General features: G+C 40.4%; 1 protein-coding gene across 7 annotated transcripts in view; it reads right to left on the reverse strand.

The window, feature by feature from the left end:
- OSBPL1A (oxysterol binding protein like 1A) overlaps positions 1–26784 on the reverse strand; it is a 246851-nt gene that overhangs the window by 20617 nt on the left and 199450 nt on the right. For all 7 annotated transcript variants that reach the window (XR_006707209.1, XM_045456885.1, XM_045456886.1 and 4 more), the window contains 3 exons: positions 18940–19015; positions 1180–1314; positions 111–208 (listed from right to left, as the gene is read on the reverse strand). Coding sequence is in view for 6 of the 7 variants with exons in the window: in XM_045456885.1 (XP_045312841.1) it covers positions 111–208; positions 1180–1314; positions 18940–19015 (309 nt within the window). In the remaining variant the exon portion in view is untranslated. The remainder of the gene's footprint in view (positions 1–110; positions 209–1179; positions 1315–18939; positions 19016–26784) is intronic.

A 26784-nucleotide genomic window follows, 5' to 3' on the forward strand; every position in this document is an offset into this window, starting at 1 on the left:
TGTTGGTAATGTTAAAAAAATATATATGCTTTTTGCCTCTTCACCTAAAAAGCTACATGTATCACGCAAAGTCAACTACCCATCTCAAAGAGTGAAGGAAAGATCTTTACCGAACTAATTCGTAAGTCTCTCCCAGAAGCGGGTTGAAAGGCTTTCCAGTGCGTTCCCACTGAGAAGCAACAGCAGATACAGCAAATGCAGCTACACACTGTGGAACACAGCATTAGAAGTTAAAGATAGCCTCACTTGCTCCCCATTCTTTAAGGAACTGAAATCTTGAAGATAATAATTACAAAATTATTTTGAGGAGTTTAATTACTTTGGATTTTTAATATATATCTAGCAACTTAATATGCAAGTGTGTGTATTCAAAATGAAAAATACTGAGTCTCCTGCTATAGTCATTCTGAGCTATTGTTTTTGTAACACCCTGAGTGCTACAAATTCACTCAAGAACTTTTAAAAAACTCTCAAACCCCAAATTACTTTTAATTCCCTTAAAATTTCTAAAAGTACAATTTGAGGATAGGGAAAAAGCGATAAAACTAAACAAATTGGTATTAAGTCCCATGAGGTTGGGAAAAGCTGATTTATATAAATGAAAGAACAGAAAGATTCCGTTTAGAATGCTATTGCTTTGTCTGGAGAACAATGTGTCTATTCTGCCTGTAACTAATCCATCTGTACACATCATGTAAGCATCTTCTATCCAAAACAAAATTACAAAGTGCAATTCCTTGTTATCTTTTGTTTTAATCTAGAATAGCGTGTAAGTTAATTACACACATAAGCATAAATATACATATTTGTGTATGTATGTGTGTGTTCACTCCTTCTCGGAAATACTCTAAGAAAGTGTGAAAGAAGAAAAGTTGAGCTGTTTCTCCCAACACATTACTTTCTAAAATGAAGACTCAGAAACAGCTCACCAACATCCGATTTGGTTATGGACCACCTTCTGCTTCTCTTCCAATTGTCACTCGTCTTCCCACTGTGGTGGCACTCTGGCCAGAGGATGGCAGGGGAAGGAACACAGAGGACACTCCAAATATTCTAAGTTTTAATAACATTTCCCAATCTCACGCTGGATTGAACATGAATTTTGTGTATGTTTTGGGGGTGGAGGTGGCAGAGAAGTCTCTGAGATTTAAACCCTTTCAGTGCTTGTTTGACACGTACCTGCATCCTTTCCACAGAATCAGAAAATGAACTGGCCTTGTGGATGAGGTATGTATGTTCCATATATTCAGTGAGTCGTTGTAGGAAGCTCAAAGGCTCATTAAATATAACTGGCATGGTGATCTTGGATAGTTCCTATTTAACAAGAAAATGGAAATGGTGATGTCAATATACATGACAATATATATGACAAACTTACCTGCTGGTATCTTTACCTCACATGTCTCCTGGGAAGGAAGTAATGGAAAATTGCAGCCCATGAAACTGAATTAGCATCAGTTCACTTTCACAAATCTTTCCCAGAGGGCAATATGGAGTATATTGTTCTAGGCCTCGAAGGAAATATAAACACTCCCCACACATTCTCCTTCTCTTCAAGGAGCTCATGATCTGGTGAGCATTACATAACAACTATTAATAAATCTGCCTTAGATGAGAATTAGGAAATGGGAGGCGTCTGGGCAGCTCAGTCTGTTAAGTATCTGATGCTTGATTTTGGCTCAGGTCATGATCTCACAGGGAGACTGAGCCCTGCATTAGGCTCTGCCCTGAAAGCACAGAGCCTGCTTGGGATTCTCTCTCCCTGCACCGCACCCCTGCTCATGTTCTCTCCCTCTCTCTCTCAAAATAAATAAATGTAGAAAAAATTAGGAAATGGGATACAAAGATGATGGGGCTCCCAAAACCAAAAATCTTCATAGTGAGCTAATGATCAAAGCTGAAAGAAATTTCAGGCTGTTTTTGAACAACATTGAAGTTTCCTGAGCGTGCAAATCTACTCTACTTTGTGGACTAGGTACTAGAAGGCTATTGTACACATTACAGAATAGGCTTTAAATTCCGTCTGCTAGAATGACACACAGTAGACTTACAAAAATAATGTAATGATTGGGCGGGGTGGGGGGGGGTGTCTCTGACTTGAAGTTTCAACCCTGTATACCCTATCCTGCCAGCAAACAACAGCATCATTAGGTCTTTAAAAAATTCATTACGTAACATACTTATCTTGGTATTCTCTAGGATATTCAGATGATCTTCCCAACCCTTCACCTACCATTAGTTATGTTTCCTTTGGAAATCAGGTCTTTCATAAATTTTACTGACTAAAGCTACAGGCCAGGTGAACATTCCCAAGGTGCCATCCAAGTTGAATATCACCTGCCTTAGCTGACTTTCCCCTCCTCAATATCCACGTTCTTACTAATCCATACAATTAAAAGTAATATAACTTTCACAAGACTACAACTAGAGTGCATTAGAAACATTAAGCGCATTCATTGCCATAAAGTATTGCAGAACAGACATGTAACAGCTCAACCTAATTAACAGAAGTGGTAAGTCTATTGCTGTCTCACTGGGGAGTCAAGGGAGAATACGAACACAGAAAGAGATAAAGAAAAGACGACTGCACTATATACATTTGGAGATCTCAGTAAGTCCAGAAATTCACTGATGGGGCCCACGTCAGAAAACTGGGACTACCAATGTTTATCTCAAATGAGATGTCTCAAGCTCTCTTCCTTCTGTTTAAAAATACCTTTCTGGGGCGCCTGGGTGGCTCAGTCGGTTAAGCGGCCGACTTCAGCTCAGGTCATGAGCTCGCGGTCCGTGAGTTCGAGCCCCACGTCGGGCTCTGTGCTGACAGCTCAGAGCCTGGAGCCTGTTTCAGATTCTGTGTCTCCCTCTCTCTGACCCTCCCCCATTCATGCTTTGTCTCTGTCTCAAAAATAAATAAATGTTAAAAAAAAAAAATTAAAAATACCTTCCTTGTTTTCTTTCTTTAAAGAAACAAAACAAAACAAAACACAAGGGTGCCTGGGTGGCTCAGTCAGCTGAGCGTCTGACTTCGGCTCAGGTCATGATCTCATGGCTCATGAGTTCAAGCCCCATGTTGGGCTCTGTGCTGACAGCTCAGAGCCTGGAGTCTGCTTTGGATTCTATGTCTCCCTCTCTCTGCCCCTTCCCCACTTGCACGCTCGCTCTCTCTCTCTCAAAATAAGTAAACATTAAAAAAAAAAAATCATAGAGGAATACATAACTCTTGAAGTAAAAATGAAAATGCTCCTTTACCCAGAAACGAAGCACCATCAACTATTTGGGATATACTGCTATGTAATTAATTACACAGCAATACGTTAGACGTAGGGGATTTCAATACTCTACATGCAACGGACAGATCAACTAGACAGATGATCAAAAAAGAAACAATGGACTTAAATGACATGTTAGGCCAGACAGACCCCACAGACATCTATAGAACATTCCACTGAACAGCAGCAAAATACACTCTTCTCAAATGCCCACAAAACATTCTCCAGGACAGATTATACATTAGGCACAAACAAGTCTTTTTTGAAAAAAAATTTTTTTTAATGTTTATTTTATTTTTGAGACAGAGAGAGACAGAGCATGAACGAGGGAGGGTCAGAGAAAGAGGGAGACACAGAATCTGAAACAGACTCCAGGCTCTGAGCTGTCAGCACAGAGCCCGATGCAGGGCTCGAACTCACGGACTATGAGATCATGGCCTGAGCCGAAGTTGGCCGCTTAACTGACTGAGCCACCCAGGCACCCCTAGGCACAAACAAGTCTTAATAAATTTAAGAAGATTCAATTGATATCAAGCAACTTTTTGAGCCCAAAGAGTATGAAATTAGAAATGAATTACAAGAGGGGTGCCTGGCTGGCTCAGTTGGAAGAGCATGCACTTCAATCTAGGGGTCAAGGGTTTGAGCCCCACTTGGGCTGTAGAGACTACTTAAACAAGTAAAACTTTAAGAAGAAGAAAAAAATTAATTGTAACAAAAAAACCACATAAAGTCACAACTATGTGAGATTTAAAACATACTACTGAATAACCAAAGAACCAAATTCAAAGGGAAAATCAAGAAATATCTTGAGACAAATGAAAATGGAAATACAACATGCCAAAGCTGATGGGATGTAGCAAAAGCAATTCTAGGAGGGAGGTTTACAGCAATAGAGGACTACCTCAAGCAGCAAGAAAAATCTCAAATAAACAATCTAACCTTACACCTAAAGGAGATAGAAAAAGAACAAACTAAGGCCAAAGGTACTAGAAAAAAGGATATAACAAAGACCAGAAGGGAAATAAATGAAATAGAGACTAAAAAGCCAACAGAAAAAAGAATTCAAATAAAATAATATATAAAAGGAAAGACATAATTGATACCATAAAAATACAGAGGATCATATGGGCAAAATGGGTGAAGGAGAGTGGGAGACAGAGGCTTCCAGTTATGAAATAAATAAGTCATGGGGGAAAAGGTACAGCACAGGGAAGGTAAGCAATGTAACATATGTAATGTGTGGTGAGAGGTGGTGGCTACACTTGTGGTGAGCACAGCATAATGTGTAGACTCGTTGAATCACCACGCTGTACACCTGAAACCAGTGTAACATGTATATCAACTACAGTTCAATTAAAAAAAATACATGGAAAAAATGCAAAGGCTCATAAACTACTACGAGCAATTACATACTAACAAATTGGAAATCTTAGAAGAAATGGATGAATTCCTAGAAATACATACCCTACAGAGTGAAATCATGAAAAAGGAGAAAATCTGGACAAATTATCAATAAGGAGACTGAAACAGTAATCAAAAGCCTGCCAACAAACAAAAGTCCAGGATCACATGGCTTCACTGGTAAATTCTGCCAGAATGTACTTCTCTGACTCCTTCAAAAAATAGTAGAGGGAACACTTCCAAATACATTTTGTGAAGTTAGCATTAACCTGATCCTGAAACCAGGCAAGGACACTACAATGAATGTGCATCTGATGAGCATGGATGCAAAGCACCTCAAACAAAGTATTAGCAGACCAAATTCAAAAGTACCTTAAAAGGATCATATACAACATGATCAAGTGTATATACTTGATCAAGTGGATACACTCTAAGGATACAGGATGGTTCAACACCACAAATCAATAAATGTGATATACCACATTAACAAAATGAATGATTAAAATTGTACGATCACCTCACTAGATGCAAAAAAAATACATGTGACAAAATTCACCATCCTTCCATGATAAAGCTCTTAACAAAGTGGGTAAAGTGGGAACATACCTCAACCTAATAAAGTCCATATATGACAAGCCCACAGCTAACATCACGCTTCCTGATTTCAAACAGTATCACAAAGCTATAGTAATTGACACAGTATGGTACTGGCACAAACCTGGCCACACAGGTAAATGGAACAAAGAGCCCAGAAATAAACCCACACATATCTGGTTAATTTCTGACAAAAGAGCCAAGAATATACAATGGGGGAAAAGGACAGTTTCCTCAATAGATGTTGCTAGGAAAACTGGACAGCCATATGCAAAAGAATGATGCTAGACCACTATCTTACACCATGCACAATAATCAACTCAATACAGATTAAAGATTTAAATGTAAGAACTGTAACCATATAACCCCTAGATGAAAACACAAGGGGTAAGATCGTCATAGGTCTTGTAATGATTTTTTTTTTTTAATCTGACATCAAAAGCAAAAGTAACAGGCAAAAACAAACATCTGGGACCATATCAAACGGAAAACCTTCTGCACAGCAAACAAAACCATCAACAAAATGAAAATAGCAACCTATAGGATGGGAGAAAATATTTGCAAATTACGTATCTGATAAGAGGGTAAGATCCAAGATACATATTAAAAAAACTCTTACAACTTAATAGAAACAAAAAAGATTAAAAAATGGGCACAGGAAATGAGTAGACGTTTTTTCAAAGACAACATCCAAATGGCCAATAGGTAAAGGTGCCCAATACCACTAATCATCAGGGAAATGCCAATCAAAACTACAATGAGATTATCACCTCCCACCTGTTAGGATGGCTTTTATATAAAAGAGATGAATGGCTGGCAATAATGTGGAGAAAAGGGAGCCCTTATACACTACTGGGGGGATGTAAAGTGGTACAGACACTGTGCAAAGCACAATGGACATTTCTTAAATTAAAAACAGACCTGCCCTATGATTCTGCAGTTCCACTTCTGGATATTTACCCAAAGAAATGAAAAGACTTTTTTTTTTTATGGAATTTATTGTCAAATTGGTTTCCATACAACACCCAGTGCTCATCCCAACAGGTGCCCTCCTCAATGCCCATCACCCACTTTCCCCTCCCCTCCACTACCCATCAACCCTCAGTTTGTTCTCAGTATTTAAGAGTCTCTTATGGTTTGCCTCCTTCCCTCTCTGTAACTTTTTTTCCCCCCTTCCCCTCCCCCCCGGTCTTCTGTTGAGTTTCTCAGGATCCACATGAGTGAAAACATATGATATCTGTCTTTCTCTGCCTGACTTATTTCACTTAGCATAACACTCTCCAGTTCCAACCACGTTGCTACAAATGGCCAGATTTCATTTTTTCATTGCCTAGTAGTATTCCATTGTATATATAAACCACATCTTCTTTCGTCAGTTGATGGACATTTAGGCTCTTCCCATAATTTCTATAGCTATTGTTGAAAGTGCTGCTATAAACATTGGGGTACAAGTGCCCCTATGCATCAGCACTCCTGTATCCCTTGGGTAAATTCCTAGCAGTGCTATTGCTGGGTCATAGGGTAGATCTATTTTTAATTTTTTGAGGAACCTCCACACTGTTTTCCAGAGTGGCTACACCAGTTTGCATTCCCATCAACAGTGCAAGAGGGTTTCCGTTTCTCCACATCCTCTCCAGCATCTATAGTCTCCTGATTTGTTCATTTTAGCCACTCTGACTGGCGTGAGGCAGTATCTCAGTGTGGTTTTGATTTGTATTTCCCTGATGAGGAGCGATGTTGAGCATCTTTTCATGTGCCTGTTGGCCATCTGGATGTCTTCTTTAGAGAAGTGTCTATTCATGTTTTCTGCCCATTTCTTCACTGGCTTATTTTGAAAACACTAACTTGAAAAAACATGTGCACCCCATGTTCATTAGAGCATTATTTAGAATAGTCAGTATGGAAACAACCTAAGTGTCCATCGACAGATAAATGAATCAAGAAAATGTGATCATTGGGTCAAGAAAATGACATACACACCCAGGAGTATTATTCGGCCATGCAAAAGAAGAAAATCCTGCCATTTGTGACAACACGGATGAAACTGGAGGGCCTTATGCTAAGTGAAATAAGCCGGACAGAGAAAGACAAGTATTCCATAGTATCACCTACATGTGGAAACAATCAACAACAACAAAGAACAAACTCATAGAAACATAGTAGGGAGGTGGTTGCCAGGGGCTGCAGGTGGTGAATATGGGAGAGACTGTTAAAAGAGTACAAACTTTTAGTTGTAAGATGAGTAAGACAGAAAGATCTAATGTATAACATGGTGACTATAGTTGATAACACTGTTTTCCGTAAGTGAAATTTGCTAAGGGAGTAGAATTTAAATGTTCTCACACACAATGTAAGATGAGATGTGTGTATGTGAGGTGACTGATGTGTTAAATAATTCAAGGGGAATTCTTTCACAGTGCACAACATATGCAGTCATCTTATATATACTTTAAATGTCTTATAATGTTGTCAACTATATATCAAAAAACCCCATCCCTTCTACAGCCAATGTGCAGTATAGAATATACATTAGAAATAATTTTTCAAAATATCTTCTGAAAAAAATTAATTTACCATCTACTAGGTGCCAGGCACTATTTTAGGCACTGAGTTAAAAGACTTGGTAGGGCCAGTCCTGACCAAGGATGCCCTGCTCTCTTCCCTTACCTCTTACAGATCCTACCCATATTTGAAGGGTCAGCTCAAGTCTCTCCTTCTCAGCTGTTCTAGTTCTCATTGATTTCTCACTTCCTCCAACACCCGGCATACCAGAATCTATATCTCACAATTTAGCTCTTGGTCGTGTATTGGATTGCATACTGTTATGTCAGCTCATCTCGCTAACTCTATAGTAATATGGTTCTTGAAGGGAGGGATAAAATCTTATACTCTGCCCCAGAGAGAGAAGAGTACACTGCAGGTGCCCCTACCCTCCATGCTCCTCTGCAGTCCCAATGCCTGCGGACTTTACGCCTACGCAGGCATTTATCACAATACGCTAGACTTTGCTGACCCTTCTACTGGAATACAAGCTTCTTGACGTCAAACCCTCTTTTTTAAAAAAAATTTTTTTAACGTTTTATTTATTTTTGAGACAGAGAGAGACAGAGCATGAACGGGGGAGGGGCAGAGAGAGAGGGAGACACAGAATCGGAAGCAGGCTCCGGGCTCTGAGCCATCAGCCCAGAGCCCGACACGGGGCTCGAACTCACAGACCGCGAGATCGTGACCTGAGCTGAAGTCGGACGCTCAACCAACGGAGCCACCCAGGCGCCCCTCAAACCCTCTTTTTAATGATACACAATAGTTTATGTGGCAAAACGTTGTTAGGTTACAAAGCCACATGTTTAAAGAGATGTTTTATAGACATAGCAACAAATACTAGGAGGTCATAGCACCAAAAAATTAACAGCTGTTGTCTCTAGGAGTTGGTAGTGCAGGTAATCTTGACGACCTTATTTATGCTTTTCCATATTTTCTGTTTCCTAACGTGAACATGTATTGCTCTTTTAATCAGGAGTAAAACGAGATTTATCTTAAAATCTAATACTTTCAAGCCTGGCCAAAGGAAGCTAACAACCTTGCACCACAGACACTGGATCGCCTTAGAACACACGCATGGACATTATGCTAATCATAAAATGTACGAGAGAAAAGCGAAGTCTAAGCATAAGGGAAAAAGAACAGCGACAGAACGTGCTCAGGTTGGTCCAGGCCAAAGCCCCAGGGACAGTGAAGTGGCTAAGAGAGTGAGTTCTGAACAGAAAGCAGCATGGTAGCTAGCTGGGACAGGGGCCTGGGAGTTACTGTTTAATGGGTACAGAGTCAGTTCTGCAGGACGAAGAGGTTCGGTGGACGGTGGTGATGGCTGCACATGGCGAATGTACTGATGCCACCGAACTGCATGCTTACAAATCGTGAAGATGGTACAGTTTATGCTGTGAATTCTACCACAATTAGAAAAACAAAAAGGAATGGGGTCTGAGATTGAAGGCCCCTTGCTACCTAATACTTGCGTCACCACAAGTAAGTCCCTCACCTCTCCTCAGATGGGGATTTCATTGCATACGTCACAGGGCTTGTAAAGATCAGGTTAATTCATCTATGGCACTTAGAAGAGCACCAGGCAGACATGAAGTGAGCAATAAATGTGAGCTATTACCATTAAGAACGCATGCAAGAGTGCCAAGTCCTCCCAGATGCAGAGAGGCAAGAGAGCCTCAGAGGTTGGGATACTTCGCCTGGTCGCCTGGGCTGTAGAAAAGCTATTGAGAAAGCAGCATGACTTCCGCGCTCTGACTTTAAAGGGTGAGGGACTGAAGGAAAGGACCCCTGCTCCCCCTGGAGCCCCAGCCAGGACGGGATGGCTGCAGTCCCCCTGGTAAGGTTCTCTCTGCTGGCCGGCTGGCTGCTCCATCCAATCACCAAGACAGGAATTCATGGAGGGGACGACTTGAGTCATGTCCTTGACTAGTATGTGACCCACACCGTGCCGTTCTTCATCTCTACATTTCACTTCGTTGTGTACAACATCAGGATGAGATGTACTCATTACAGCAATGAAGAACTTTACCTCAAAGCTTGATTCTGGATTTTTTCCCACCAAAAAGTACTAAAAGGACTACAAAATATTCCTTGAGGGAATAGGATATGTGCTAGAGGTGAGGGCATTTTAGCTTGTCCCTAATTACAGAGGATCAGATGAGAATCGTGTCCTAGGGGCTTAATCTTTCATCTCTAAAGCAATGCTGGGTATGCTGCACCTCCTCACATATAGCCCCCACCCCCCCGGCAAAAATATACAGGCAAGGACAGGACCATCCAGGGTCTACTAGCCACTGGCCTCTCACACTGGTTGGCTAGACTTTATAGGAGTTAGTGAGTCATTGAAAGTGGGCGTAGTGTAAACTCTGAGACCACTGCACAAAGGACATGGTTTTATCATGAATTCAATGGGTAGATTATTTCCAATCATTTGAAAAGCTCCTAATCTAAATAAGCTTCTTTAAATCCAATGTTGTAATCTAGAATAATTTAAACTTTTTCTTACTTCTTTTAGTTAGCCCAGAACGTAAGCATTCAGAGAAATGAAAAGGCACACATCTGGGCCAAATATCAGAGAGGGAATACAAAGGAAAGAAAAGATCCCGGAGAACATATATACATAAATCCAGTCCACCATAACAACAGCGTCACCCTGAGAATGAGAAGAGTAGGAGTATTTATACTCTTAAAATACAGCAATAGACTTAATTTTATTGCCTCTATTAGTGAAATTATTTTAAAATAATATTACAGTAATTTTTAATTGTTAAAATCTACAGTTCCCTAGGTATGTAATGAAAAACTCAAGTGACAGAAACCCTATTTCATTCCGTTTTGGAATTTTACAGTGACCTCACTTTTACTTCCCATATAATAAAGTTTGGTATTGGACTCTCTAGATACCGTATACTAATTAGTACTGTGCAGATTCCAGTAATAGGAAAAGAAACAACGCACATTATGAGGGTCAAGTTTCAGGAAGAAACATGAACTAAGCTACTCTGATCACCGGGAGCATCAGTCGGCTGAAAAATTAAATATTTATGCCAGGCAGTTCCACCCTGTGACCCAGCTAAAAACACAGTTTAAATTTATCCATGCAAATTAATAGCAACCAATGATGAAACTGAAGAAACTCTTAATTGCAATTTCTCATCTGCTGACAAACTGAGAAAGGGAAAGAGAGAGAGAGAGAGAGAGAGAGAGAGAGAGAAGGCTGTTTGCTTCATCTTTGGAGCACTATATAAACAACCTGAAGGTAAGGCCAAGTTTGATCCCAGCTAAAATGGAAAATATTTTATAGCTGTAAACTCTAACACTGTAATACCCAATTGTGCAAATATTTAAGACCTGGGTTACAGAGAGAAACTCAACTTAGGTCTCTGGCTAAATTCGTCTGCTCGTTTGCCCAGGCAGCCAGCGTGCAGGCAGAGTCCTCACCCAGGAGTGGGACCCAAGCACTAAATGGGTTTCCAGGCTCCTCAGTGTTGGGCAAGTGCTAGAAGCAGCCTTGGTTCTGCTTGTTGGATGTCCCTTCAGGCAAGATGAAGTTGGCACTGGCTCCTTCCTCACCTCCCCCCCCACCACCGCCCCACCTCCCACAGCTACCAAGAATGTAAACATTCATCCCCCTTACATTTAAGGGCTTTGGAGGGTCAAAGGTCTCTTTCACATCTTTGGCTACTCAGCCCCCTCCCTCCATAAGATGTCTACCATCTATCTACTAGTTTATCTTGCACGAGAGGTTCTTGCTATCCGAATACCACTGACTGTGCCCAAAGCAGCCGCACGAAGAACTCAAAAGACTCCTGGGACCATCTGGATGAGCAGTTTAAAAAAGGCCTCCCGCCCTTATGCCTTCTGCTGTTGGTCACACCACTGTTCCTCAGCTCTCACAGACCTGCCCAAGGGGAACACAACAGGGGAATGAGTGGGAGATAACACACTTGGAAATGAAGGAACTGTGGAGCAGGAAAGGGGTATGTGTTTGTGTGTGAACTGAACCACACTGTGCTCAGCTTGGTGCAAACCAACGGTAAAAAACAGGAAGAAAAACAGAAGACAAGCTACAAGGAAAAAGATGAACAAAAAGATATTCTTTTCCTATTCTTCCTGTCTAGTAGCGGAGTATTTTCAGTGTTGGGAGGCATTTAACCGAAGTCTGGACAACCACGACAGGAACGTGGAAGGACAACAGATGTACTGGCTGACACCTGGATGGATCTCAGTCTTCACCCTGTATTCACTCAAGGTGCACAAAGACTGGCTAGTAGCTACGTGGGCGGGGCTGCTTTAAGGGAACCAATTTCCAGAGGCTCAGCCTCCACAGGCACTCTTACCTAATTATGGGAAGGTCTGAGCAGACACCTGCATTGGAGGTCATGCTTTCTCTTCTCCCACTTGCCCTCAACTACTCTTCTGTGACGGGGGTGGGGTGGGGGGGACACCTCACACCATCCTCAATCACTGTATAGTATTCTCACTCTGAAATGTAAAACTCGTTAGGGTACCAAATGAAGGGAGGTGTAGAAGTACAGTACTGGTATCAGTGAGGCCCCTTTAACTGAGGCGCCATAACCTGCATGAGGGCCCCATGACTTTCCCTGTTTCAGTTAAGGGAAAGACCTGACATCAGAAAAGGGCTCTTCTGGCCATTTCTCCCATACCAGGGTATTCTGATTTCAGAAGACTGGAAAGGAAGGTGGTAAAGATGCTAGGTTTTGTTTAACTACTTTGCTGTTTCTGTTCCCCGTCTCTCAAGACAGTATTTATCATGTACCAGCTTTGGCAAAGCTCCAAATCTTACCTCAGTCTGTATCAACCTTAGATTTAGAATTCAAGAATGGGACAGATGTCACAGTGACATATACTAACATGTTTATCTGAACCCCAAAATACCATCACTCCTGGCAGGACATCCAGTTGACCTGGGATGTGTCTGAGTATGGACCAGCTCTACGGCTGTGTGCAGGCACCCTGCATCAAGTGAATGAGCTAGATCTGTGGTTTTGAGGGAAAAACTGTAAAGCTCACGGTAAGATACAAGCATTTTATCAAAAATTATTATACTGATACAGGTGTGTTTCAGCGAAAAATATTTCAATTTTCTCATCCCCGTCTCACTACTGCAATGTACATGTGAGTAAGAGGACAGAGCTACATGTGCACCAAGAGTTGAGAGCCCTGGCAAAGCTCCTCTGGCTACATTTCCCAGAGACCAAGGCACCTATGACTCCAATGGAGGCTCAGAAGACCTTCTACGAGTTAGACTTCTCCAAATTTGTTCACAGTAACATTGAAGAAAGTCCTAATTGAGCTGTCAACTTATGGATCATAAAAAAAAATTTTTTTTTCAATATATGAAGTTTATTGTCAAATTGGTTTCCATACAACACCCAGTGTTCATCCCAAAAGGTGACCTCCTCAATACCCATCACCCACCCTCCCCTCCCTCCCATCCCCATCACCCTCAGTTTGTTCTCAGTTTTTAAGAGTCTCTTATGCTTTGGCTCTCTCCCACTCTAACCTCCTTTTTAAAAATGTTTTTGATAATACATTGTTATCTGAACTTGTGGCACACAGTTGGCAAAGGGTTGAAGAACTGAATGGTATTGCGAGATTCAAAAACCCCACCAAATCCCTACTCCCATCTGTCTACTAATATGAGCAAGGTTTTTTAATCCCAGAATCTATTAAAAAATTTTATAACTGTTATTGAAAAGTCCATCACATTCTAGCGATAGATGACATTCTCAGATCTCTAAACCCAGCAGAAAAAATCCATTTTATGAACATTTCACCCTTTATGTTAATATTTTCATAAATTTTGTAATGCTTGTTATTTTGATAACTCACATATTAATACTTGTAAGAATAACAAGACGCAAAGAAACTTAAAGTCTTAAGGTCACAGGATATACACTGTCTGATTTTTATTTTTATAAGTATTTTTGTGATAGCAAAGTGTGATAATCAGTAAAAGACCTTAAAAGATAAAAAGTGTAGGAAATATGGAGAAGAAGAATGAATCAAAGGAGCAAATGGAACTGTAAACTTTTCAACTCTTAAAGTAACAGCTTGCTCTTGTATTGAAATCTCTATGGTATTTGGTTCCACTGGACATCATTAACAGTAATATCACATTTTCATTTTAAAAGGTCATATATAATATATCAGACCTTTCTCATTTCTGATAATAATCCAACACTAATATTCTATGACTCCAAGATATTTAGTGAACACAGGGTTGGCACCTGCAAAGCCCTGGGCACAGTTGCCTACTCAAATTCTGGGCCTCACCCCGGTGCTGGCCCTGGTTTTGAAAGTCACTAGGCATGAACACCCAGGACCTAACCTCTGGGTGAGTCCCGCTGAGAAACGCTGAAGGGATGAGAGAGAAGAGGAGAAAGAAAAACGGGAAGTGCAGGACAATGGGATTATGAGATCAGAGCCCTTCAACAAAAGGACAATGGGAGTAAGGAAATAAGGAAGAAAGGTTTCAAACCACTAACCAGTATCAGTATTAGTTCTGAGCTGGGAATCTGTTTTGTAAAAGCTTCAATCACAGGAGAGTTTTAGAGTTGAATATCAGTTATGTAAAGTATTCATTTCATGTAGTATAATCCAACATTTAGTAACATAATCCTGTCCAAAACAGATTGGAAGGACAAAGGAAGATGTCATTAGTTTTGGAAATCTAAGTCTCCATATTCTTTTTATTTTTTTAATATAATTTACTGTCAAGTTGACTAACATACAGTGTATACAGTGTGCTCTTGGTTTTGGGGGTAGATTCCCATGGTCCATCGCTTACATATGACACCCAGTGCTCATCCTGACAAGTGCCCTCCTCAATGCCCATCACCCATCTTCCTCTCTTCCCCCACCCCCCTTCAGTTTGTTCTCTGTATTTCAGAGTCTCTTATGGTTTGCCTCCCTCCCTTTCTATTCCTATTTTTCCCCTTCCCTCCCCCCATGGTCTTCTGTTAAGTTTCTCAAGTTCCACATATGAATGAAAACATAGGATATCTGTCTTTCTCTGACTTATTTCACTTAGCATAATATCCTCCAGTTCCATCCATACTCTTTTAGAAGCAGCAAAGCAAAATGCATACACATGTGGAAATGGAAGACAGGGTCAAAGTGAGCCGGCTGGAGACGGCACTGCAGGGCACTGAGGTCCAGTATGGCCAATGTCAGGAGAAGATCTCGGACTTTCCTTCCTGATCAAGACAAATTATACCTAGACCACACCTGGCAGATAAGCATCCGTCATGAGTTCATAAAAGCTATGTATTTATGTTTTGGGTTTTGTTTTTTTTTCATTTTTTAGTAATCTCTATACCCAGCATGGGGCTCAAACTCACACCCCAAGATCATGAGTCTCATGCTCTACCAACTGAGCCAGCGAGTTGCCCCAAAGCCATGTATTTTGAACAATGATACTATACAATAAAACCAAATCATCACAAGGGGCATGAAGTTTTTAAAAAGTTGGGACTGGACCCCAGTTCAGTGTAGACTCGTGAGGTTTTCACCTGCAGGACACTCACACTCTCCACTCTGCTCTGGCATGCTCTCAAGTCAACGGAGACATCATAAAAAGCTATGGTTCCATACCAAATATCCTCCGCTACTTTTAAGACTTATTACAGAGTTGAGAAACTGGGAATGTGGAGTTACCGGGAAAGAGCTGCCTGAAAGAAACGTATATGGCTTTTGCAATGGAGATTTGCCCACATCGAAAGGAAGTGAAGTGTTTCAGTATTTTCTTAAGATTTTATTTTTTTAAGTAATCTCTACACTCAACATCTATCATGAGTTCATAAAAGTCATGTACTTATTTTTTCTTTAAAGATTTTTATTTTTAAGTAATCTTTGTACCCAACATGGGGCTTGAGCTCATAACCCCGAGGTGAAGAGTTGCACGTTCCACTGACCCAACCAGCCAGGTGCCCCTTAAGTGTTTGTTCAGTGTAACAGAATCATAGAAATGTGGGGTGCACCTGGGTGGCTCAGTCCATTAAGCGTCCAACTCTTGATTTCGGCTCAGGTCATGATCTTATGGTTTGTGGGTTTAAGCCTAGTATTGGCTCTGCACTGACTGCTCTCTGCTCTGCACTGACAGTGAGGAGCCTGCTTGGGATTCTCTCTCCCCCTCTCTTGCTCACACATGCTCTCAAAAATAAATAAACTTTTAAAAATCTGAAAAAGAAAAAAATAATCACAGACACGCACTGCAGGATTTTAAAAAATGACTTTGTTTTGAACTTCAGTACAAAAACATTATGGATATTACATTTTCTAAGTTTTGAACTATTTTCTTTTGGAGGGTGGAAGGAGGCAGATATTGGAGGGGTCAATAACAAAAATTACTTTTAAAAACTTACTCTAATGATGATATTTGTTTCTCTCAAGATACACTGCACTTGGGGCGCCTGGGTAGCTCAGTCGGTTAGTGTCCAACTCTTGATTTTGGCTCAGGTCATGATATCACGGTTCGTGGGATCGAACCCCACAATGGGCACCATGCTCCTAGCATGAAGCCTGCTCGGCATTCTCTCTCTCTCTCTCACCTGATCTCTCTGCCCCTCCCCAGCGTGTAGTTCCTCGAAATAAATAAGCTGTTTAAAAAAGATTCACTGTACTTTATTTTTACGATATACTGTACTTTAAATGTCTATTGTTGGCCAACTGTTACACCTTTTGATTGTTTCTATCGTCTATGAGAGGGGATCCTATGACAGTGCTTACAAGATTTCCAAATGCTAGATAATTCTTTCAATCCACATTAGTAAATGTCCCTCTAAGAATGTTAGCCTCTTATAAATTTAGTAGAGAACGTTTATTTATACAAATAGTTCTGCCATAAAAAGTAAAAGTGAAAACAGTCTTCTAGAGAAATAAGAGTTTATCTTTCAAAGTATGACAGGTATGATCCAACATAACATTATGTCCTATCTTTTAAAAGAATATTCTCCATTTAGACAGAATGGTTGCTTTAGACATAAACTAGACCTCTAGCCTAAACAAATTCATGAGACACCGCCACTAAATCTGATACTTGTGAGACAGAAGATGGTAGCAGACAGATTCAAGCAAGAGAACAGAAAACTGTATTTTCCATGGTGTCCCAAAATGCTCAACCACAGCTGAAGTTTGCATACAAATTCTGTTGACCACATAGTCTTTGACAGATGTGGTATTAATTCTACAGTGAGGGCTTCATTCACCAGAGATTATGTAATGCATTTAATAAGTTGGAATCAGCATTAATTTAACATACATGGAAGTATCATTTATTGTAAGGATGAATATTCCTTTTGTGAAACTGGTTTAATTTTACTATTTTTCTTTTGAGAGAGAGAGAGACTGCATGTGTGCACACAAGCAGGGGAGGGGCAGAGAGAGACAAAGAGAATCTCAAGCAGGCTCCACACCCAGTGTGCAGCCTGACACAGGGCTCCATCCCAGGACCATGAGATCCTCATCTGAGCTGAAATCAAGAGTTGGACGCTTAACCAACTGAGCCACTGAAGGCGCCCCTGGTTTTAATTTTAAACACACAAATATACCTATTTGCATACTAAGTCATGGTGGTAAATATGTTTACTAAGGGTTTGAAAAATATTGCCTCTGTAGAATACAAATATTAATTCTTTCCCTGAAAATTTCAGATCCAAAGACAGTAACATGTATAATTAATGTCTTAAGAAAATATACATTTGGTTTGTCCTGATGAGTCTTAATTAGAGGCAGGTGCTCTGATTCTTTAGTGTAATTAACTGCTGCTAATAATAAAATTGAGCATTATGCTAAACCAGGGACTTCTTAGACAATTTACAGAAATTATGTTATTTCTCTCTCAATACACCTCTAAGGTACAAATTATTCTAACTTTACCCAGTAGAAAACCCCTTCCAGGAGGTATAACAGGTTCCCCGGGGTCTCACAGATAGGAAGCAGAAAAGTTGGGATAAATCCCATTACCTGGCTGTAGACCTTAGTTGAGTTACTCTCCACATAGAATTGGAAAATATTTGTTTAAAATGACTATTTCTGGGATTAGCTCATTGGTCCCATTTGGAAAGTCTCAGATGAGGTAACCCCATGCAGAGAACACAGACATTAGAGAATGCCGAAGTGGGCATGTCATGAGTTTCACGGATGGCAAGCAGCGGAAAGTGACTATACTTCTTGGTGCAGGAAGTTCCCGGAGCATGTTCAATTGTCACATTACAAAAAGTAATGTCCAGGCAGATTTCTTTAGCAGCTCAGGACTCACATGTTTTACGTTGTTCATCATTCTAGTTGGTCAAAGTTCCTGCTAGCAGAATGAAGAGAACTTTACTCAGAATTCTAACCTAACTGATATCTGGTTGGAGCTGTGGACCATTGTTTAAAAAAAATTTTTTTAGGTTTATTTATTTTTGAAAGACAGAGACACAGCACAAGCAGGAGTGGGGCAGAGAGAGAGCGGGACACAGAATCCAAAGCAGGCTCCAGGCTCTGAGCTGTCAGCACAGAGCTTGAAGTGGGGCTCGAACTCACGAACGGTGAGATCATGACCTGAGCCGAAGCCGGACACTCAACCGACTCAGCCACCCAGGCGCCCCAATATGTGGACCATTGTTTTAAAAAGAACTTAAGTCTTCATGGAATTTAGCAAATTTTGCCAGGTGCTGCCCTTCCCCCCAAATCAGATCTACCTACACAGCCAAGCAGAGACACATTCCGAATATCTAATATACCACACTTAAAATTCAAAGCTCAAAACAAGTAGCTCGTATGAAGAAGTGCACATGAAATTATATCCTACACTTTGGTGAGTCTGCTTTCTGAGAGAATTTCTGGGTAATTTTATGGGGAAACACAAATGTGGTGTGACAACAGGAAAAGAGCATCTATTTTCTCAACAGTGAAAAGTCACACTGAAATCCTATTAAAGTGGCACAAAGAGTGGTTCAAATTCTGTCAGGCAAACCTAAGACCTTTCCTAATTTCCGAATCTCAAGTTTCCGTAAACTTTGTTGTACATTACTTTCATGCCAACATTAAGATTCCCTCCCAAAGAATATGTAAGGAAACATGGCTGCTTAATATTATATTAGAAAATTGATAGGTAATTTACCATTCCAATACATTTTCTTAGGATGCTCCAGATACTGAAGTCATTTCTGGAAAACATAGGGGAGGGCAGGCTTGTTCTGAAAGAAGAAAAGAAAAATAAACATTTAATTTTAATGCCATTGTCACTAGGAGGGAAAAGCTATTGCCATTAATATGAACACCACAGGCATGCATGTATGGACACCTTAAAAATGTGTACAACAGGGTCTGCCAGAAGCTATACCCCAATCACTGCTATGCTGGCCCCTGAGAAGTGTCACAACAGACCCGCTGTCATTCTGATCCTAGGATTCTAGCTCTCCCTGCTGGTGTCCAGCTTTCTGCACCACCTCACAGGTACACCTTCCTTTCATGTGCTAGCACAGCAGACTCTGTCGTTTGGTCCTAGACATACCTACCACTTCTGGATACTTCATACATGATTTTACTCTAGCTGCTGAATAATGTAAACAAAACGCCATCACAGGACCTAAAGGTTTTTAAGAAACTAAATGGAAAAATGCAAATGAATTATAAAGCCAAAGTAAAATTTAGGCCTGGCTTCATATGTTAGCACCAAAGACACTGATGTGAACAAAATTTAGCCCCTCTGGATAAGACAGGAAACCCCCTGCAAATTAAGCTTTACAGAAGGAGCACTTTCAAAGCCTCTGCAGGGGTTTCAAGGTAGCCAGAAGGCTGGTGGATGTCAGTGGCAGAGTGGCCTGGGTAAGCCACATGTCAGGGCTCAGGCATCCAGACCTGGCTGGTCAGAAGCTGACCCCCCTTCCAAAAATCACAGTGGCCGCACTACTGGGGGCAGCGGGCAGAGATGCCAGGCCAACTTCCTAAAACCGTTAATACATTTTTTTTCAGTTATCTTAGATTATGGCAAGGGATGCGGGTTTAGCAATTGCTGCTTAGAATATACCTACGTAACTGAAACATTAAAATAGTAAACAAAACAATTTATCTTCTAAAGAACTTGTATTCTACAAACTAATTTGAATTACAGAAGTTAACATAAAGTTTTAAAATGAATAATATTTTAAAATCCTCCACGGTGAAATTCTTCTGACTTCTTTTTCTTTTTTAGAAACACACACTGCTCATTTGGCAGATTTCTCATCTAACCAATCTGCTGGATAAGTAGCCACAGATGGTATTTAAATCACATTCTCCACCATCCAGGACCATGAATCTCTGTAACATGAACAATGGAACCTAGGGACAGAATCCCAGCCATCCTCTACCATTTGCACATTCACAGTGCAGTTTTAGAGATGTGTACAGTTGACCCCTGAACATTGGTTTGAGCTGCATGGGTCCACTTACATGTGGGTTTTTTTTTTTTTAATACAGTACCATAAATGTATTTTCTCTTATGATTTTCTAAAATCTCACTTTATTGTAACATATAGTATATAATACATATGACATACAAAATGAGTGTTAATTGGCTGTTTATGTTATTGGTAAGGCTTCCAGTCAACAGTAGGCTATTAGTAGTTAAGTTTTTGAGGGTTCAAAAATTATATATGGATTTTCGACTGCCCAGGAGGTGAACTGTTCAAGGGTCAACTATATAAACTAACGTTTCTATCTTTTGTCTGTGAAAAAGTCAGCCATAAATGGAACAGATGCTAGGAAGTTTCAGCCTGAAATACGCTTTGTGAAGACTGAATGAGGGGCTGTAATTCCTCCCAACCAATGCCTACACTGAGAGCACAGGTATGTATCACTATTCTGATTAAAAGCAAGAAAAGCAAGAAATACTCTGGAAACAAGATGATAAAAGACATCCAAAGGTGTTTTTTTTTTTTTTTAATTTTCGATTTAGAAATTACAGGACTGCCAGCCAAGAATCCCACCTGAGAATATCCCACATTCATTTTTATGCACTTATCTCATTATGTTGTTTTAGGAAAATGTAGTAGTTATTCATTCATCAGGAGGCCAGATTATCTGCAACATTATCTATTCCAGAACCCAACCAGAAAGCAGAGCTAAAATGGACTGTGAAAGGCAACAGGCCATCATAAAGTCCATGCTGTTTTCTTGTGTAAGACTGCAAAAGCAAACTCCCTCAGATCATATACTGTGTGCAATAAGTTGATCAAAAACATCAAGAGAAACACTGGCCTCCAAGACAAGTACACAACGTGGAAGCTGTAGCACAGTAAAAGACCTCAGGGTGGTTGACCGTAATCTGAGTCAAGAGCATGATGCTCCTGCCAAAGAGGCAGGTGCAATCTCAGATTGCCAAAAGGAGAACAGCAGCTAGAACGTTCCCAAAGGGCGACTCTGCAATGATCAGACCAGAGCCAGGATTCAGATCCACGTGCCACTTTTAAAGGGAACCTGAACACCTGAGTTCAGGAAGACTTACCAGGGGCTAAGCAAATGTGTCCGGAAAACATTTCTTATAAGAAATGGATGAAAGAAATGTGCAGTCCAGAACAAACAAAAGAAACTGGAGGTCTGGGGAACAGCAGGCATGACAGAGGTCTTGGAGCAGTAGGGGACGGGGCCAGGAGCAACAGCATCCCCATAACCACACCCTGCCCCACTCAACAAGAGCACTCCCTATGCACCTTTGCTTGCTTCGGTCTTCTCCACAGCACTGACCAACACACAACATACTACTGTAGGCTCTCAAGTATTAACCACTTCCCCCAAAATGGTCTAAGAGCTTCTGGAGAGCTCACGTTTCATCTACTGCTGTATCCCTGTTGCCCATGACAGTGCCCAACACAAAGGAGGAGTTGAAGTATTTGATGAATCAACTTTAGAATGTATAAGGCCTTTTAGCATGCATTATCTCTTTCATAAACAATTTGGTTTATTCTGTGCTACTCAAGTGACTAGGACTAGGACCACTGGGAGAAGTTATAGGATCCTGATAGAAAGGTCTTATAATTCATTCCAAATACGAGAAACAAGAGATTCTTATTAGTAAAGGTTTCAAACAGAGGCTGAATGAGCCCTTTCTGTCATGGCCTGAAAGGCATTCCTGCACTGGGTGGGAAACTGATCTAGAACAGCTAGGCCAGGGATGTCACTCAACACCCAATAAAGAACATTATGGGCCCTCACACAAAGAACTACCCAGCCCCGAATGTTAGTGATGCCAAAGCTGAGAAACCTCCCACAGAAATATGAAAGCTTCATATAGAAATTTAAATTTTGCAGTGGCTATATTAAAAAGAGAGCAAGATAAATTCATTTCAATAATATATTTTATTTGGAAATGATGTCAGCATCATGGTGCCATGAGTCATTCGTCTTCTCTCCCCTCTGATTTACCACTAATTGGACATACGTATCCTGGGAGAGAAAAAAAAAACCCACAGCGCCTCTGCACACCATAGCAAGATGCCCGAGAAATCCGCCTGTGTACCCTAGAGGGGGTGGACTGGCCCGTGAAGAGGCGGCAGACCTGGCAGCAGCCGACAGCAACGGCAGAGAAGGCAGCAGCTGGTCCTGTGGTGAGCCAGCACACAACCTTTCTGTCAGAGGAAGTGAAGTGGAGGGAGGGTTACGGCGGGGGGGGGGGGGGGGGGGGGTGCCTGCAAAGAGGTGAGCCGGAGGGACCAGGCCCCCCGAGGAGAGACCCCTGAAGGAAAGCATCTGCTGTCTGCCCCATGAGGCAAGAGACTGACCCAAAAACCTCTGGAATCCCCTCCCACTTGAAGTTCCCTTGACCCAGCCATGGGTACACCCAAAGTCCCAAGTGCTAAGTACACACCTCCCTCCACTTTTTTTTCATGCTCCCCACCCTTAGCAGGGAAGTCAGCTCTGGTTAACAAAAACCAAAAGGTTGTGCTATAGCCCCATCTTCTGGAAAACAAAAGGATAACCCTTGTTCAACCTGTTGATCTGTTAGAATTAAAGCAAAGGATGGGGCGCCTGGGTGGCTCAGTCGGTTGGGCGTCCGACTTCAGCCACGTCACGATCTCGCGGTCCGTGAGTTCGAGCCCCGCGTCAGGCTCTGGGCTGATGGCTCAGAGCCTGGAGCCTGTTTCCGATTCTGTGTCTCCCTCTCTCTCTCTCTCTGCCCCTCCCCCGTTCATGCTCTGTCTCTCTCTGTCCCAAAAATAAACGTTGAAAGAAATAAAAAATTAAAAAAAAAAAAAAAGCAAAGGAAACCTTGGCTAAATAAGAAAGGTGTTCACTACTTCAAATGTGGAGGCAGGGGCACTTCTTATCAAATACCGTGAAAAATCACATAATATAAAAATCTATAATGACAATTTTCCACCAATGGAACCCAAAGACACGGAACACTGCAATCTAACTGATAATTTAAAATAGCAGTTATGACGAAATTCAATGAGCTACAAGAAAACCCCAAATGGCAATATAATGATCTTGGAAAAAAATTAACAAATAGAAGTGTTTTACCAGAGAGATTGAAATTCTAAAAAAAAGAAATAAACAGAAATTCTGTAACTGAAGGACTCAGTAAATGAGATGAAGAACGCACTGGGAACAGAACAGATCTTACGGAAGAGAGAATTAGCAAGCTTGAGGAGAGAAATACAGAAATGATTCAGGTGGAAGGAGAGAATGAAGAGTTTAAAAAGTGAAAGCACCCTATGAGAACTATCTGATGCCATTAAAATGCCAATAGAAGAATAACAGGTATGTTGGAAGGAGAAGAGAGGGAAAAGGGAACAGAGAACCTATCTAAAGAAATAAATAGGGGCGCCTGGGTGGCACAGTCGGTTAAGCGTCCGACTTCAGCCAGGTCACGATCTCGCGGTCCGTGAGTTCGAGCCCCGCGTCGGGCTCTGGGCTGATGGCTCAGAGCCTGGAGCCTGTTTCTGATTCTGTGTCTCCCTCTCTCTCTGCCCCTCCCCCGTTCATGCTCTGTCTCTCTCTGTCCCAAAAATAAATAAACGTTGAAAAAAAAAAAAAAAAAAAAAAAAGAAATAAATAGCTGAGAACTTCCCAAACCTGAGGAAGCAACTGAATACATAAGTCCACAAAGCTAACAGAACACCTTATTACCTCAAGGCATAAAGACCTTCTCTAACACATTATATTACAACTGTAAAAGTCAATAATAATGAATGAATTTGAAAGGCATGGGGGGTGGGGGATGGGGGAGACAGTAACCTACAAAGGTACTCCCAGTAGGCTATTAGCAGATTTCTCAGGGGAAATGCTACAGGCCATGAGAGAGTAGAATGACATATTCAAAAACTGCCAGCCAAGAATACTCCACCTGGCAAAGCTATCATTCAGATATGAAGGAGAAGTAAAGGCTTTCCCAAACAAACAAAAGCTAAAGGAGTTCACCACTAGACCTGCCTTAAGAAGAAATGTTGAAAGAGACACTTCAAACATAAACGAAAAGATGAAAGTACACAATATTCAATCTGAATAACCAGGCAAGTAATAATACAGTAACTCTTTTTTTTTTTTTTTTGGAATACCATATTAAACTTAATTATAGCATACAAGAAAAGAGCATTAAGAGTAACTAAAGCTACTACAACTTGGTAACAAAATCATAGCATGCAAAGAGTAATTTGTAACAATAAAGGATAAAACTTTTGTAGATGAATGAAGATAGACTGCTATCAACGGAAAAAGGACTATTTTATCTGAGATGTTTCATGCAAACCTCACGGTTACTACAAAGCAAAAATCTAGAGCAAAGACATAAAATGTAAGAAAGGGGGAGACTCAGCAAATTACCATGGAAAACCACCAATTTACAAAGGTAGACGGAAATAGAAAGAAAAAGAAACAAAGCAGAGACAAAATAACCAGAAGGCAAAAGGTAAAATGGCCGTAGTAAGTCTTACGTAACAGTAATCACCCTAAATGTAAATGAATTGAACTCACCAATCAAAACGCAGAGTAGCTGGGTAGATTAAAAAACAAGAGCCAACTATGTGCTGCCTGATTGCAGTTTCATTTCAGCTCTAAAGACCACACAGGCTCAATATGAAAGAATGGAAGGTGATATTCCAAGCAAAAAGAAAAGAAAAGGTTAGTGTAACCATACTTATATCAGGCAACATAGATATCAAGCCAAAAAAGGGTAACAAAAAGCAAAGAAGGTCATTATAAAATGATAAGGGGAGGGAGTCATATTAAGCAGAGAGAACAGTCATAAATATATACAGTACCAACACCTGAGCACTGAATATATATATGCAATATTTAAGCAATTAATAATAGATCTTAAAGAAGAACTAGAGAACAATACAATAACTACAGAGGAATTCAGTACCCCAGTTTCAGCAAGGGACAGATCATCCAAAGGACATTAAAAGCAAACCACATTTTAGAATAGATGGACTTCTACAGAACATTCTATCCAAAAGCAGAATACATATTCTTCTTAAAGTGCACATGGAATATTCTCCAGGACAGATCATATGATAGGCCACAAATCTTAGCAAATTCAAAAGACTGAAGTCATACCAACTATCTTCTCTGATCACAATGCATGAAATTAGTAATGAAGAGGAAAGGGAAATCTTCAAATACGTGGAAATTAAACAATACTCTTCTAAACAACCAATGGGTCAAAAAAGAAACCAAACGGGAGATAAAAAATTATCCTGAAACTAATGAAAATGAAAGCACAACATACCAAGTATTGTGGGATGCAACAAAGCAGTTCTGAGAGGAAAATTTATGCAATAAATGTATATGTTAAGAAATTAGATCTCAAACAACCTAACTTTACATCTCAAGGAACTAGAAAAAGAACAGACTAAGCCCAAAGTTAGCAGAAAGAAGGAAATAATAAGGATCAGAGTACAAATAAGTAAAATAGAGCAGAAAAACAATAGAAAGGATCAGTGAAACTAAGATGTAAGACCTGGTTCTTCAAAAATATAAACAAAATTGACAAACCTTTAGTTAGACTAAGAAAAAAAGAAAACTCAAAATTAGAAATTATAGGGGTGCCTGGGTCACTCAGTCAGTTAGGCATCCACCTTGGGCTCAGGTCATGATCTCATGGTTCATGGGTTCAAGCCCTGCATCAGGTTCTATGCTGACAGCTCAGAGCCTGGAGTCTGCTTTGGATTCTGTGTCTCCCTTTCTCTCTGCCCCTTCCCTGCTCACACTCATCCTCTCAAAAATAAATAAACATTAAAGAAAAAAAAAGAAATTACAACTGATACTATAGAAACACACAGAATTATAAGACTATCATGAACAATTAATTATATGCCAAGAAATTATATAACCTAGAATACATTTAAGTTACATTTCTAGGCTACGTTACAAATCTAGGATACATTTCTCGAACACATAACCTACCAACACTGAATTAAGAATAGAAAAATCTGAACAGATCAATAATGAGTAAAGAGACTGAACCAGTGATTAAAAAAAACAAAACAAACAAAAACTCCCAATGCAGAAAATACGCAGACCAAACAGGTTCACTGAAGAATCTATCAAACATTTAAATTTAAAGGAGAATTAGCACCAACCCCCCTCAAACTCTTATGAAATACCAAGGAGAAAGAATACTTCCAAACTTATACTGTGAAGCTAGCATTACTTTGATACTAAAACCAGATAAGGATACCATAAGAAAACTATAAACCAATATCCCTGATGAGTACCAATGCAAGAATTCTCGACAAAATATTAGCAAACCAAATTCAAGAACACGTTAAAAGATTATACATCAGGACCAAGTGGAATTTATCCCTGGGACGTGAGTATGGTTCAACATACACAGATTAATGAATGTAAAACATTAAAACAATGAATGAAAGATAATAATCACAGGATCATCTCAATAGATGAAGAAAAAGCCCTTGACAAAATACATCCTTTCGTGATTAAAAACCCTTAACAGACTGACGTATGGAAGGAACATACGTCA

The sequence above is a fragment of the Leopardus geoffroyi genome, chromosome D3 (genome assembly GCF_018350155.1).
Source record: "Leopardus geoffroyi isolate Oge1 chromosome D3, O.geoffroyi_Oge1_pat1.0, whole genome shotgun sequence".
NCBI lineage: Eukaryota > Metazoa > Chordata > Mammalia > Carnivora > Felidae > Leopardus > Leopardus geoffroyi.